This window comes from Asparagus officinalis, chromosome 2, assembly GCF_001876935.1.
Source record: "Asparagus officinalis chromosome 2, Aspof.V1, whole genome shotgun sequence".
In the NCBI taxonomy this organism is placed as follows: domain Eukaryota; kingdom Viridiplantae; phylum Streptophyta; class Magnoliopsida; order Asparagales; family Asparagaceae; genus Asparagus; species Asparagus officinalis.
The window spans coordinates 25,260,165-25,276,026 of NC_033795.1; the positions used below are offsets into that span (position 1 = coordinate 25,260,165).

General features: G+C 39.6%; 1 protein-coding gene across 2 annotated transcripts; it reads right to left on the reverse strand.

Moving 5' to 3' along the window:
• LOC109830564 lies at positions 8,591–15,082 on the reverse strand. Of its 2 annotated transcripts, XM_020397865.1 has the most exons (4): positions 14,604–15,082; positions 9,733–10,210; positions 9,021–9,133; positions 8,591–8,909 (listed from the first exon to the last, which is right to left on the reverse strand). In XM_020397865.1, the coding sequence occupies exons 1-2, from the start codon at positions 15,050–15,052 to the stop codon at positions 9,958–9,960; spliced, it is 702 nt and encodes a 233-aa protein (XP_020253454.1). In that variant the 5' UTR covers positions 15,053–15,082; the 3' UTR covers positions 8,591–8,909; positions 9,021–9,133; positions 9,733–9,957. The 2 variants fall into 2 exon arrangements, with proteins under 2 accessions (XP_020253454.1, XP_020253453.1); XM_020397864.1 differs by having other exon boundaries at positions 8,591–9,133.

Below are 15,862 nucleotides of genomic sequence, written 5' to 3' on the forward strand. Positions count from 1 at the left end.
AGATATATAAAAAAAAAAAAAGGTGTGGTGCAAATTTCATGCCTGTTTCCTTTTGACCCCCCCTTGTACATTTTTTCTTGGCCCATTATGTAAAAAATAGGACTGGAAATTTGTTGCTGACCAAGTTCATTCAGAATCGGGGCCGAGAAATTAGTTTTGCCTTAAAATCACAGCTCCCTCTTTTCAATTTCACCTTTATTTTCTTTAAATTTCTTGAATATTCAGCGTGTCCTCTTCAAATTCAAGCTCAAATTCAAAGAGAGGCAAAGGAATTTTATAAAAGAGAACAATGATGGGACTTCGAACATGAAGCCCCAGCCACTATATTTTTACCTCTAAAAAGGTTGGATATAATTAATTCATGGAGCACACCCCCAACCATAGGACGTACTTCTATTACGTTCTACTTGTGACATCCCACCGACCCGAAGTTAGAGTCTCACATCGGTGAGAGAATAAAATATTTAAAGGTTTATATAGTAAGCTAAAGATTCAAGTGTAACATTGACTAGTCGATTTTGACAGTGATTTGAGCCAAATAGCACGTTACACTCGGTGAGTCCCACGGCTCCCACGCGCCAACGGGCCCGCAGGCCCGGGGTGTAACACTACTAATTACAAAACACATAAGACTCGAACAACACCAACCTAAGCCTTTTCAAAGGATCAAAGACACAGACGCAGCCATAGCTACAAAAGTGTATAACTAGAACACTTCATTCTTTGCCCTCCGTCTTTTTCTCACTGCCAGCTCTTCGTTTTCTGAGGTTGATGCACAACTGGTACAGTTCCATCCCCTGTAGCAGTGTCTCCAATTCCGTCTTCATTCATGACCGCAGAGGCCGTTTTGCCTTATCAGCCAAAAGGAAGCAAAATAAGTGACTTTTTTTTTTCTCCAAAGCTGAAGAGAAAGGACCTTTTTGTGAGTGAAGACTGTTATTTCTATCACTCCAAAATGCTCCAAATCAATGCAAAAAGATGAGATTCCCAATCTCTTTAGTGTTGCCCCTGAGCACGGTACGCCTCCAATAGCTCCATATGATACCCAAATCACGTGGCAGAGAGTCACAATAGTTTAAACTTGTAGCACAAAGACTCCCACATAGATCTCACGCGCACAAGGTCTATGAACAAACGTTCATGCGTTTCATTTTCTTTTCCACACGGGACACACAAAGCGTCTATCTGAATTTTTTATTTATTTATTAACAACCTATACTTTGTATTCACTTTCCCCCGTAACGCCAACCAGAATGGCATCTTAATTTTCAAAGGAGTAGATTCCACCCAAATATCTGCGCATAAAACTCTAACATCCCCATCCACTAAGAAGTGATATGGATACTTTGTCGAGAAACGTGCTGGAGAATTTCAGTATCCCCGCGTATTACGATCTCCGCAACTTGGAAGCCAACCCACAATCTGTGGAATTAGCAGCAGAGGTTGACAGGTTAAGATTCAGGCAAACTGGGTGGCGGTCGACCGGCCCGGTCGACCGCATTCGTGCACATTGTTCACTGGGCTTCAGCATTGATGGCGGTCGACCGCTAGGGTTAAGCTTGGGCGATTTTGAGCTGCTGAAAGGGGATTTTGAGGGCTTCTATTGTTGGAGTCTATTGGAGAGATCAAGTGGTCTTATTTTAGGGTTTTGGGTAAGATTTGTAACCCTAATTTGTATTCCCCTTTGATTTGATTAGTAAAGCTTCCCCCTCCTTGCCCCGTGGACGTAGGCACATTGCCGAACCACGTATATCTTGTGTTCTTGCTGTGATTGGTAGCTTGTGTTCTCTTGTGGTCTACTATTGTTCTTGTGTGTGTTTTTTTTTATTTGTCTATTTGGGGCTTCCGCGGCGCACAACAAGTGGTATCAGAGCTCCGGGTTGGATTTGAGAGTTTTACGAAGGATTCATTGCTGGGTTCTTGTTGGAAGAGTAGATCTACAATATGGGTGATACAAGCAGGGCTAGTTCAAGTGCTACTAGTACATCGGGGTCGGCTTTGACAAAGGCGATCCAAAATTTGAGCATCAATAACACTAAAATTAATATCCCAAAGTTCGACGGCAAGATTAACTTTGGTTTATGGAGGTGTCAAGTAATGGACGCCTTAGCTGCACAAAATTTAGAGTAGACTCTTGAGTTTCAAGAGAAACCCGAGGAGATTGATGATAGGGTTTGGAAGAAAATGCACAGTAGGGCTTGTGGGGTGATTCGGTCATGCTTGACGTCGGATCTCATTTATGATGTGATGAATGAGACGTCGGCAAAGAGATTGTGGGAAACGCTCAATGAAAAATATTTGACAAAGAGCATTGAGAATAGGCTTCATTTGAAGAAAAGGTTCTACCAATTCAAGATGAAGAGAGGAGTTTCCATTCGAGAGCATGTTAACAACTTCACAAAGCTAATTTCGGATATGGCCAATGTTGATATCATGGTGGAGGATGAAGACAAGGCGATGTTACTTTTGTGTTCGTTGCCGGATGATGAATTTAGTACCTTTGTTCTCACTATGATAAATGGGCGAACTACAGTTAGCTACAAGGAGGTGACCTCGGCATTAGTGAATTATGAGCTGAGGAAGAATGATTGTGAGCCCTCCGAGAAGGCATCGGGTGATGCACTTGCAGTTCGTGGCCGTAGTCCAAACCGCCAAAAGTTCAACCGCTCAAAATCAAAGAATAGGGGTGGCCATAAAAGTGTTGGTAGAAATCAATGTGCCTTTTGCAAAGAAGAGGGACATTAGAAGAATGAGTGCCCAAAGTTGAAGGATAGAGCCGGGAAGCAAAGGGGGAAAGCTGTACAAGCTTCAGAGGTGAATGTTGCTAAGATTGTTGGCGACACTTCAGATTCGGATTATTCCGGTTATTCTTGTCCCGCACTGCCGTCTGTTTGTTATGCCGACTCTACGGAGTGGATGCTTGATTCGGGAGCTACATTTCATATTTACCCTAAGAGGGATTGGTTTACCAACTTTGAGGAGTTGAAGAGAGGAGACGTGGTGCTCATGGGGAACGATCACGTTTGTCCTATTAGTGAGATTGGCTCAGTCAGAATCAGAATGCATGACAGGGTGACTAGGGAATTGAAAGATGTGAGGTTCGTGCCGCAGTTGACGAAGAACCTCATTTCTATTGGGACTTTGGAGGCATCCGGTTATAGAGTGATATTAGAGGATGCTAGTTTGAAGGTCATGAAGGGATCCATGGTGGTGATGCGAGGTGTCAGGGAAAACAACCTATACTACTTGAAGGGCAAGACAGTTACAGGGGGTCTGGCAGCTTCTATCACCACAGAGGAGGACACTACCACACTATGGCACATGAGGCTTGGACACACAGGTGAAAAGTCCCTTCAGTCATTGGCAAAACAGGGGCTATTGAAAGGTGCAAAGACCTGCAAGATGGATCTGTGTGAGCATTGCATACTTAGGAAGAAGACTAAAGTGAAGTTTGGCACCGCAATTCACAACACTCAAGGTATATTAGACTGCATTCACACAGATGTTTGGGGCCCTTCTAAGCACACATCACTTGGTGGGGCAAATTATTTTGTCACTTTCATTGATGATTATTCCAGGAGGAATTGGGTATATACCATAAAGCATAAACATGAGGTCCTGGATATATTTGTGGAGTGGAAGAAGAAAGTGGAGCTGCAGACAGGTAGAAAGGTGAAGACTCTTCGTTCAGACAATGATGGAGAGTACAAGAGTGATCCATTTCTGCAGTTTTGCCGGGATCACGGCATTAGAAGACATTTCACAGTTAGAGAGACACCGCAACAGAATGGGGTGGCAGAGAGGCTGAACCGTACCTTGCTGGAGAAGGTACGATGTATGATGATGCAGAGTGGATTGGCTAGATCTTTTTGAGCCGAGGCGTTAGTTTATGCGAGCCATCTCATTAATAGGTTGTCGTGCACTGCGATAGAGGGAAAGACTCCTTTGGAGCGTTGGTCTAGTTCTGTGGCTAGTGATTATGAGACTCTTCGGATATTTGGGTGTCCAGCTTATTTCCATGTTAGTGATGGGAAGTTGAATCCGAGAGCGAGGAAGGCTATCTTTGTGGGATTTAGAGAAGGTGTAAAAGGCTTCAAATTATGGGATCCACAAGACAAGAAGATGATCATTAGCAGAGATGTCACATTCGATGAGGCGTACATGATGAAGCCTCGAGTTCCTCAGCAGGTGGAGGAAGATCAGACAGGAGGGATATCGCAGCAGGTGGAGGATGATGTGACTCCACCCACTCCAGTTGGCACTGTTCCCATAGAGACTCCTACAGAGGTGACACAGGAAGGAGTTAAGATGACAGTCGGGCATTTGGGGGATACAGTGGATGATGAGGCTCAGGAGCAGGGTCATGCTCAGGGGTCTATTGCAGCAGATAGACCGAGGAGAGAGATTCGTCGGCCAGCTAGATATGATGATGTCATGGTGACATATGCTTTATCGGTGGAGGTCGTTGATGATCTTATTCCTGCCACATTCAGGGAGGCAGAGTCCAGCCCTGATTCTATTAGGTGGAGGAATGCTATGGAGGAGGAGATGCAATCTCTTCAGAAGAACGACACTTGAGAACTTGCAAAGCTACCGAAGGGTAAGAAAGCTATTGGTTGCAAGTGGGTGTATGTTAAGAAGGAGGGATCTTCTATTGGGGATATTCGGTTCAAGGCCAGATTGGTTGCCAAGGGATATGCACAGCTTGAGGGCGTTGACTACAATGAGGTGTTTTCACCCGTTGTGAAGCATTCGTCGATTAAGATACTATTGGCATTGGTGGCACAGCTGGACTTAGATTTGGTCCAAATGGACGTGAAGACGGCCTTTCTACATGGAGACTTAGATGAGGAGATCTACATGACACAACCTATGGGGTTTAAAGCTGCAGGAAGAGAAGATTTGGTGTGCAAATTGAAGAAATCTCTTTATGGACTGAAGCAATCACCGCGACAGTGGTATAAGAGATTTGATAGCTTTATGATTGGCCGAGGATACACGAGGAGCCCTTATGACCCATGTGTTTATATGCTCAAGCTACAGGATGGTGAGCACATTTATTTGTTATTGTATGTTGATGATATGCTCATAGCTTCCAGGAACACTTCAGCTATTGGGAAATTGAAAAAGGAGTTGTCATCTGAATTTGAGATGAATGACCTGGGAGAGGCTAAGAAGATATTGGGTATGGAGATTGAGCGAGACAGGGTGAAGGGGAGATTGAAGCTTACACAGAGGAGTTACTTGCAGAAGATGCTGAAGAAATTTAATTTTGAGGGTAATACCAAGGTGGTGAGTACTCCATTAGCTCCCCACTTTAAGCTCTCAGCTTTGATGTCACCAGTTTCAGTGGAGGATAGAGACTACATGTCCAAAGTTCCATACACCAACGCAGTGGGTAGCTTGATGTATGCTATGGTGTGTACTAGGCCAGATTTGTCACAGGCCGTGAGCATGGTATCTAGGTACATGCACAACCCCGGGAAGGGGCATTGGGAGGCCGTGAAGTGGATTCTACGGTATATTAAGGGTACCGTGGATGTTGGGTTGATATTTGCGAAGAATGATGAGACAGGGCAGAATTGTATTGGCTACGTGGATTCAGACTATGCTGGAGATCTTGACAAGCGTCGGTCCACTACAGGTTATGTTTTTACATTGGCTAGTGCACCGGTGTGTTGGAGATGTACTCTTCAGTCTACAGTGGCGCTTTCTACTACGGAGGCGGAATATATGGCGGTGACTGAAGCAGTGAAGGAGGCTTTGTGGCTACATGGTTTGTTGGATGATTTGAGGATTGCACAGGAGACCATTCAGGTACATTGTGATAGTATGTCAGCTATCTATTTGGCGAAGAACCAAGTCTACCATGCACGCACGAAGCACACTGATGTCAGATTTCACTTTGTACGTGACGTATTAGATGATGGTGATGTCACGTTGGAGAAGGTCCACACTAAGGATAACCCTGCTGATATGTTGACCAAAGTTGTACCAGGTGTGAAGTTTGGTCATTGTTTGAACTTGTTGAATATTCTTCATTGTTGAGGCCATTGGCGGCCATTTGGATGAACTACGTTCGGCTTGATTCCTTGGGCAAGAGGATACGTAGGCAGTCTTGCAGATGCAGCCGGTTAAGTTGAATTGGGGGTGTTTTGGTGTCGGCTCAGTTTTGGCATAAACGTTCGCCGAGGTGGAGATTTGTAGAGTTGGTGAAAAGTCAGAGGTATGCCTCTGGAAGTTGGGCGGTCGACCGGCAGTGGAGCTGCGGTCGACCGATATGTGCACACAACTCTTAGTGTGCCTCTGGAATTTGGGCGGTCGACCGGACGAAGCGCTGCGGCGCCGCTGCGGGTTTCGGTTGGGTTCTGTTTCCAGACCCGTTTCGTTTGTAAGTTGTATATAAACCCTAAACTCGTTTCTAGGGTTAAGCTTTGGAGATTTTGAGCTGCTGAAAGGGGATTTTGAGGGCTTCTATTGTTGGAGTCTATTGGAGAGATCAAGTGGTCTTGTTTGAGGGTTTTGGGTAAGATTTGTAACCCTAATTTGTATTCCCCTTTGATTTCATTAGTAAAGCTTCCCCCTCCTTGCCCCGTGGACGTAGGCACATTGCCGAACCACGTATATCTTGTGTTCTTGCTGTGATTGGTAGCTTGTGTTCTCTTGTGGTCTACTATTGTTCTTGTGTGTGTTTTTTTTGATTTGTCTATTTGGGGCTTCCGCGGCGCACAACACAATCAACAAGATAAAAAACAACCACAATCAGCAAGAAAGAACACTGAGGTTTACATGGTTTGGTCAACTAACTTCGACCTACATCCATGACGCAACAATACGAGAAATCCACTATGCATCAGGGAGAACTATAAAAGGAACAATTCAACTCTCGTCTCTCAACCTCATATACATAATCAACTCTCATATTCTCTCTAAAACCCACTCCTTATAATCTTTTAAATGGACAAAGACCGCGAAACCATCTCTCAATGTTGTAATATTTTGCATGGATAAAGACTATGAAACCCTCCCCTCTCTTACAATATCCTTGAATAAGACTAGCCTTTGCTAACCTAGTTACAAGAATATTGGCTCTCTCTACTCTTCTTTTTGGTTTTTCCTCTAATAATAGAAGAATATATATAGGGAAAACAAAATCCTATCTATACCCTAACTTCCTAATTAGAATAGGTTTCAAACTCCTCATCATGATGAGACACAATCTCCTAATCATGATAGATCTAACCATATCTAATGCTCATGAAATTATACAAAGAATCAAAGACACAATCCCAACAATACTACCCTTCGCTTTCTGTAACTATTTTCTATGATTAGGACCCTCACTAAATTATGCATGATGTAAAGTCTCTAACAATTCAAGATACTTGAACACTAGATGACCAGTCAATTGTCTACTAAAATGAACATTCCACCCCCACCCAGCCCCAACTTGTTATTGACAAGACTTAACAGAAGTTAAAACATGTAGGTCAAGTTGGTATAACTATGGAAAAGAAGAGGCCAAGGTGAAATCATCAATCCATTTGTCCATGCAAAAGTAAGTTTTCTCCTCCAGTCCCACTTGAACAGGTATATTGATTTAAACCTGAACATACTTCTCACATGCTTCAACTAATCCTAATCACCAAAATAATAACCCTTTAATACACTCCAAGCGATTCGCAGGCGATTCGCAGGTTATTTGGCCGTCGACCAACTTTTGGGTCTATTTGCACAATGGACCAAGAAAAAAAAATACCAAAATAACATGGGAGCGAGAAAAAAAAACACCAAAATAGTAGAAGGGGTCAAAAACAAATAGTAATATGATAATTTAGCCCAAAAGAGTGTGACAGCGCTAAAGTAGTTGGCATCAAGATTTTTAATTGTATTATCTGCATAAGGTAAAACACCAAAAATTTATGACCAAAAGACTAGCTTTTTTTAATAATAATAATAGATAGTGGATACTATAAGACTCATACACAGATCATACTTGTGAATTACTATCATGATTCATATGATTAAGAAAATAAATCTTATAATTCTAGTAGCAACGAAAGAAAGTAATTAAAAAAACTCAGTCTAGCTAAACGCCTAGAATTGTCAAAAAGGTCAAATATGATTTCAAAAGGAGGAGCGATAAGCACAACAAGTTCAACAAAGAACAAATTTTTTAAACAGACCCATTTCAATTTTTAATTTTCAAAACCGACTCTTTTTTTTTATTTTTTTTTAAACAGACCCATTTCAATTTTTAATTTTCAAAACCGACTCTTTTTTTTTATTTACCAAAACCGACCCGATTTTATGATTAGCAGATTAATCACCTTCCTAAATAGTCGGGGTTGGCAACCCCGACTATTTAGGACGGTGTTAAACCCTAATTAGAAGCATTAAACCCTAAAAATTAATGTCCTAAATAGTCGGGGTTGCCAACCCCGACTATTTAGGAAGGTGATTAGTCTGCTAATCACAAAATCAGGTCGGTTTTGGTAAATAAAAAAAAAAGTCGGTTTTGAAAATAAAAAGTTGGAATGGGTCTGTTTAAAAAATTTGTTCTTCAACAAAACATCACAACAGCACCTTGGAAGCAATTGACCACTTATATCAACATTTCAAATTACAGTCAATTATTTTCCAGACTAGTATGAAATTGTTCTTAAATTGTCCTATACACAGTAAACTGCAATCAAATTGCAGTTTGATGAATATACACTGTACAAAAGCTCATGCTACAGCCATGAGTCAGTTCTTTTTCCCAGAAAAAAAAAGAATCAGAACAGAGACAATGTGCCACCTCTGAGCAGGAGAAGGTAAGCAAGCAAGCAAAGGTATCAATGCCAACCAATCCGTACCAAATGGCAACTTGATTTCATGCTCAATTCCGAAAGAGACTGGATAATACCCTACACAGATTCCACCAACAATAATTTTGCAGCAAAAGGGGTTTATGCAAACAATTTGGTTTTTCAATTTCACACAATGTTGAATGGAACTAGCTGATGGAGAGTATTTACGATTTTTCGCATTATCAATAGCATGCTGTCATCACCGGTAACGGATCAGGTATGTTGCGTCTTACTGGGGTTCAAGCCGGTTATTCCCATGACATTATTTGCCTGAGACATACCTGCAAAAACTATCTCAATCAGAATATAATGCATTTTGATATTCAATCCTCTTAGCAAAGACAATAAAATCACTTTTGAGGTCACAAAAAAACACAATTAAAAAAAGACGTGTTAATCACAAATAGACACCACTGTAGTGTCGTTATTTTTAGCTTACTACCAAGCCTTATTTTCGCTGATAGACCCTCTGACCGAAAATTTTTGACTCCCTTCAAAGAAAGAGAAATTTGTTCTCTGACAAACAGAAGTTAAAAGAACCTCTGAGGGTGAAAGAGGCAAAAATAATTTCAAGAGGGGCTACATGCAAAGATAAAACTAGTGGGGTAGTAAGTTCAAAATAGTGGGGGCTATCAGAAATAATCCCAAGAAAACATTGATTACACCAATCAGATGCATGCGCACCAATTACAAAAACAATTAAATGAAAGATAGGGCTGAGCCACTCCGGCAGGAAAATAAATATTTACACAAACGATGGAAGAGAGAAGAAATGACAGCTAACTTGTGATGGAATCTTGAACCATAGAAGATTAGGGTCAAAGATAATACATCATTAAGTACAAGGAAAGAAGTTATAACAAGGATGATTAAAGTTTACCTCGTCAAATAATGAGTTTTTCTTCCACTGGGCAAGGCAGCCGATGATGTCCAACAACGTGTTCTGGTCAATGATCTCCGCCTCTGTCTAATGAGCGGTCTTTAGTGAAGAATCAGGAGCTAAAGAGAAATAAATGCAAACTAACTCTTGTGACAGTATTTTATAATTGCACCCATCTTCTTTCCTTTTTTTCTGCCTGACATGCAAACCACTAGCATCAAAGATTTAATTGTCATTGTTAACCTTATCTGCATTTACTTCTGCATTCAATAATTTTCTTCTTCTGGCTTGAATTTGTCTCACGCATTCAGAAACCAAGACATGAAACTTTGGAGGAGCCTTATTTGAAGAACTAACGCCAGCCTTCTTCAAAGCTTGCGAAATCTGTTTCTGAATCCTCTGAAAGTGCACAGGGCAGAGACAGGGAACTGTAGATCTCAGAACTGGCTTCCCACATGTAATGTGGACACTCTGCGCACTGCTCAATACCAAAAAGGCCAAATTAACCAAGAAACGGCATGAAAGTTAAAATATAGGAAACAGTTTTTCCTAAGGAAACTAATGATCGTGCCATATGGTTCATATCATTCAAATTCATTCAACTAAGAATCGGATAACAATTTGTATCTGTGTGTGCAAATCAACACATAATGATACACAAGTACTCAAGTTTAAATGACATGATGCGTTCATTGAATGACCGTAATGGGGACAATTCAGTTACACACAGCTATATTTGATGTCATAATTGATTAGCTACTTTTTAAGCCATATCCATTGGGACATAAGTATGGATATCAGTAGGTTTACCAATTTCGCAACCGTAACAATTTGCTTATGTAATGGAGTATGCAATATAGTGTTCACATAGAAGTTTAATCCGGTATCAAATAAAGGCATACTTTAGGACATCCTTCCAGCATAAATCGCATGGGAGACTACTAGATATCATGACTTTCACTCTCAACAGAAATAACTTTTGTATGAATAAAATCCTATCACAAAGAATAAATCATAGCTAGAGGATGCTACATTGATGTTGATACATATCATAAATAACACAAATCATACATGTCTAACAAGAATAACGACATATCGTTCAAAGTTACCAGAAAAAGATAATGCAACATCTGAAAAAGACATGGATGTGTGATCCACGTGTCTTTCAAACTTCAACAGTCCTGGATCTTTGGCGGACCTCATTGTGTGTACATAAGTTCACATGACCTGATATCTATGTTGTGCACAGGTAGGAAAAGCAGGGCAACTTACACATGCATTCATGCATGAGAAGCATGGTTATGCAAAAGTGTACTCTAAAGGGAGAAGATTTGGGTATTACTGCATCTGTATTTGTCTTCTCTTTCTGATACCGATCCTGGTACAGACATTGTCTAGGCACTAAGCTCTTTATCCATATCGATAAAGCCAAATTTAGACTCAAATTAGATTTGTATGCTCTTCAATATTAATGTATAATCCAATAAAATATCTTTTTAATATATTATGTGATACTAATTATATTAATTTCTACAATTGTATATGCTTTTCTTTTTTTGGTATTGAGGGAAACTGGGTCAGGAGTGTGCCTTTCATAGGAGCACCGAGTTTGAATCCCACCTAGGTCGAACTTCAACCGTTACGTAGGAGGACTCAACCCAGGTGGGACCAATCTCCAGTTCAACTCAACAGGTAGACCTACTACAGACCAAGCAAACGCTTGAAGGTATGGGTCCCATTTTAATATTCCAATATTTGGATTTGGAGATCTATTCAGATGTATTGGATAGTTTAACACTGTTCATATTTATATTTTAGGTATTGCATATGTGGTTATACATATATGTCAAAATACAGACATTTTGTTGAATTTACATCTGATTATTCATATTCACGCACTCCCCTAGAAAATGTGTGCATATATCCAGTTTGCACATTCAGTTTATTATGAATGTGTAAATGTTAATTTGTACAGGATGCAGCACAGGACTTCGTATACCGAGCATGTTTAGCATGATGTCCATGTTCATTGAAGAAATACCTCAATATGACTCAAGACACAAGAACTTGTTTCAAAAATATTTTCCATATAGACAATTACATACACAAATCCCCACTGAACTGTTAATCCAATGAAACTGATAAGCATGATTCCTTGAAAAGGACTCAAATCTACATGCTCATTAGCAGCAGATTTTGAATCTCGCATGGATACCCTTTCACCGTCAAGGCATCTTGTGTGATACATATATCCATGCTAGTTAGTAGGTTTCATCATGACTTGCAGATATAATAATATCAAGTCAGATACAGCATTAGATTGGAAAATTTAATGCAAAATTTTTTGTAAATTATCTATCTCTAACGTGATAAAACGAAGCATATTCTAGTATGAATGTGTTCATTAGTTGATAAGAAATTATGCCATTTCACAATTGCATGCCTCTGAAACTAGGTTAACAAGCTATATGGGGCAAATTGAAGGAACTCTAAATATGCTATGGGAACAACTGCATGCCTCAGAGACTAAGTTAACATGGTATGGAGCAAAATGGATGAATACTGTATACTACTGGAACAAATGCATGCCTCTGAAACTAAGTTAACATGGTATGAAGCAAAATGTAGAAACGCTAAATATGCTATTCGGAAAAAAATTGTGAATTTAGAAACACTTGCAAAAGTACTAGGTTAAGTATATAGTTTTGATTTGATTTAGTTGTCTTTAGAGCTTATTGTATGAAAGATGTACATTATTTTGCTACACAATAACTCTAAAGCAAGGTTGCTAATAGCGGATCGCGGCGCCGCGGCGAGGTACCGCTAAGGCTATATCGGGCTATTGCGGCGAAATCGCGGCAAATAGCGCACAGTCAAATAGCGGTCAAATTTAAATATATTTAAATATCCTAAATAATAAGAAAATTCATAAAAAAAATCTAAAAATTCAATTAGTTGTAAATTTCTTGTATTATCAATAAATAACAATTAATAAGCTTGTTGTATGAATGAAACTATGAAGAAATTCAAGAAATATAGCATCATAATATGTGTGATAGCGGGTTTAGCCGCTTTTAACAACAAAAATCTGCTTTTAACCGCGAAAATCCGCTTTTAACCGCGAAAACCCGCTTTTAACCGTGAAAACCGGCTTTTAACCCGCTAAAATCCGCTTTTACGCGCTATTCGAATGAATAGCGGATTTTCCCGCTTAAGCCAGCCGCGAAACCCCTACGCGTAGCGCTAAAGGGCCGCGACCGCTATTCGCGCCGCTATAGCCCCGCTATTGGCCGCTATTTACAACATTGCTCTAAAGATGCTAAAACTAAATGCTCAAATTGGTGAAGAAGTGAGTGTCACAGACCTGGAAAATAAGACAGTTTTCTGGTGTGATTGTGGAACCTAACAGGTCAAATTTCTAGCAAGATGTTGGATGTGACAAGATGTGTGTGCAGTAGAAAGGTAGTATTCTGTTTTCCACTGAAACAGGAGTAAAAGAAGTCAAGTATATTTGAAGAGTTGTATTCATCGTACTCCGCCCATCAAATACTTATCCTTCTTTTGTGAAGAGATCTCTGCAGATCTTTGCTGCAAATCAAATCTCATATCTAGAATATCTTTATATACTCCACATTAAACTTATTCTTGTATGGCATTGGAACCACCATGCTTTTGGATAATTTAGAATTAAACGAAGTACGAGAAGTTAACTTGAATGCCAGACAGGATCTATTATGGATAAGTTGTTGCAAAGGTATGTATTCAGTTCTGTCTCATAATGTTTGTGTCATCAAAAGTGAAAATTACAGTAAGTTCTAGACTCTTAAAGTCCAATGTTACCACATATGTGGTGTGCTGGGGACTACTTAGCAATACACAAGAATAGGGTAGGGCTAGCTAAATTGGTATCAAGCTCATTATACACTTGAGAGTTTTTGAACAGGCCATCTTGACAATTCAACTGGTACTAAAAGGGTGTGCATATAAACAAAAAACAGATACATAGTACATGAAAAGTTTGTCAGCAGCTTGAATCTCTTAACCTTTATAGTGTCCTAATTTGATACTAACAAAATAAAAAGCAGCAACTTTAACAAAAAGTCAACATCCTAATTAAGTTAAATAATCATATATCAAACTCCAAAAACTACAGTTATGAATTTACAGGGGTATTGGGTTTCATTTAATTAGCGCCCGTTTAGTCCCACATTAACTAAACAGGGAGACAATTGTGGATTTGTAAGGGAATTGGGTTACCTCCCTCTAATAGATATAGCTTTTAGGGGTAAGCTCTCCAAGGTTTATAACGGTATCATAATCAACCCCACCTTCCTGGTTGTAAGCGAGCAACGCAAGAGGTAAGGCAGGAATTGCGGTTTTCGACTGAGACTAGATTAGTAGTTTTGACTAGATAGTGCAAAACCAGCCCAAGTGGGAGCCAGGACTAACGAAAGCACAGTGGTATGTTAGGGTCCATTTAGTTAATAACGAAACTCTAATGCAAACAATAAGCAAACTGAAAAAAATCAACAGCATCATTAGATGCCACAACACCCAAACCTATCAAACTTCACATATACTTTCGTAACTGCAATATTTGTAGAAATCCCAAAAAAAAAAAAACCACAAATATAAAATTAAAAACTCAGATACCTCTTCCACACAAATCCGCAGGGTTTATACAGTGTGTACTTACATTTAGTCCCACAGTTACTAAATAGGGAGTCACTCTTACAAATTCTTGTCAATAACTAAATTATAACTCAAACAATAAGCAAACTGGGAAACCAAGAGCCACATTAGATGCCAAAACACCCAAAACCCCAAATTTCACACATACTTCCTTAACTGAAAATTTTAAAATTTCATACCTTTTCGTCGCAAATCCGCAAGGTTTGTACAGCGTCTGCTTGCCATCAGCCAATATATGCTGATGACAAAACCTCGTCAGCGGCATCGCCTTCGATTTACACCCAGAAAACCCGCACCTTTTCCTCTCGCCCTCCTCATTCCCATTCTCATTCTCCTCCTCCAAAGGGCTTTTCCCAAATTCCCAATAGTAGTCCCGATGCTTAACCCTAATCTCCTCAATCAACGACCAGTAATGCCTTCTATAAACCCTAGCGAGCTGCTTCGCTCGCAGAGATCGCCGGCTGAGGACCTCCGCCCGCGAGAGCGCCGCCGCGTCGCCGGAAGAGCCATCGCCGGTCGGCATTGGATTGGGATTAGGGTTAGGGTTTGGAGTAGAAAAGAGAGGTTCTTTATCTTTCTTTAGCTTGATTCCATTCCCACTCGCTGAAGAACCCATGGCCATGGGCATTTCCCCCTTTTAAAAAAAAAAAGATTTATTTCTTTTTTTTTTCCGAATTTTTATGAATGAGGAGAGAGAGGAGTCGGGAAGTGATATAGAGGTTTCCGTGTGAGTCTCGCATACACGTGGGAAAGGATGTGTAAGTTGTCTCTTTTACGGTTAGGTCCTTTAAATTTTTTCATGTATTATATTCTTCTAATTATGGGGAAGTTTTTTTATTAAAGCACTTAAACTCCGAAATTTGTAAGCTAAACTTTTTTGTGGATGTTAACGTATCATAATGGTTAAGCCTCCTCCGGATGGACAATAAGATCTGAATGTTTTTTTAAATGATGGATGAATAAGCTCGATATTACAATTGTTTGCTTTGTTTTATGTATCATTTTATTACTAAACATGATAAATAATAATAAACGTGGTTTAAAAATAAATAGAAACCAATAGATTTGTCGATATATAAAATATCCATGAGATTAAATTACAAAGGTTATTATACTAAAAGAAGTGGATCTATTTCTAATTTATGAATAAATTATTTCACTATATAGATATTCAGGAAGTTCATTAATCACAGATGTTATGAATTAATATCTAAGTAATAACGTTATATGAATTCACTGAGATTTCTTTATCAATGTTTCCGTACATATGTACTTAAGAAAACAGTAGGTTTTACGATCACAATGATCATTATAAGAATGATTATCCTAACTGTATTTGACTTTCTTTTCCTTTTTAGTTTTGTTTCATTGCAATTTAATGAGAGAAAATTTCCACAGATGAAGAGAAATTGAAAGCAAAGCAAGTGATTTTTTTTTC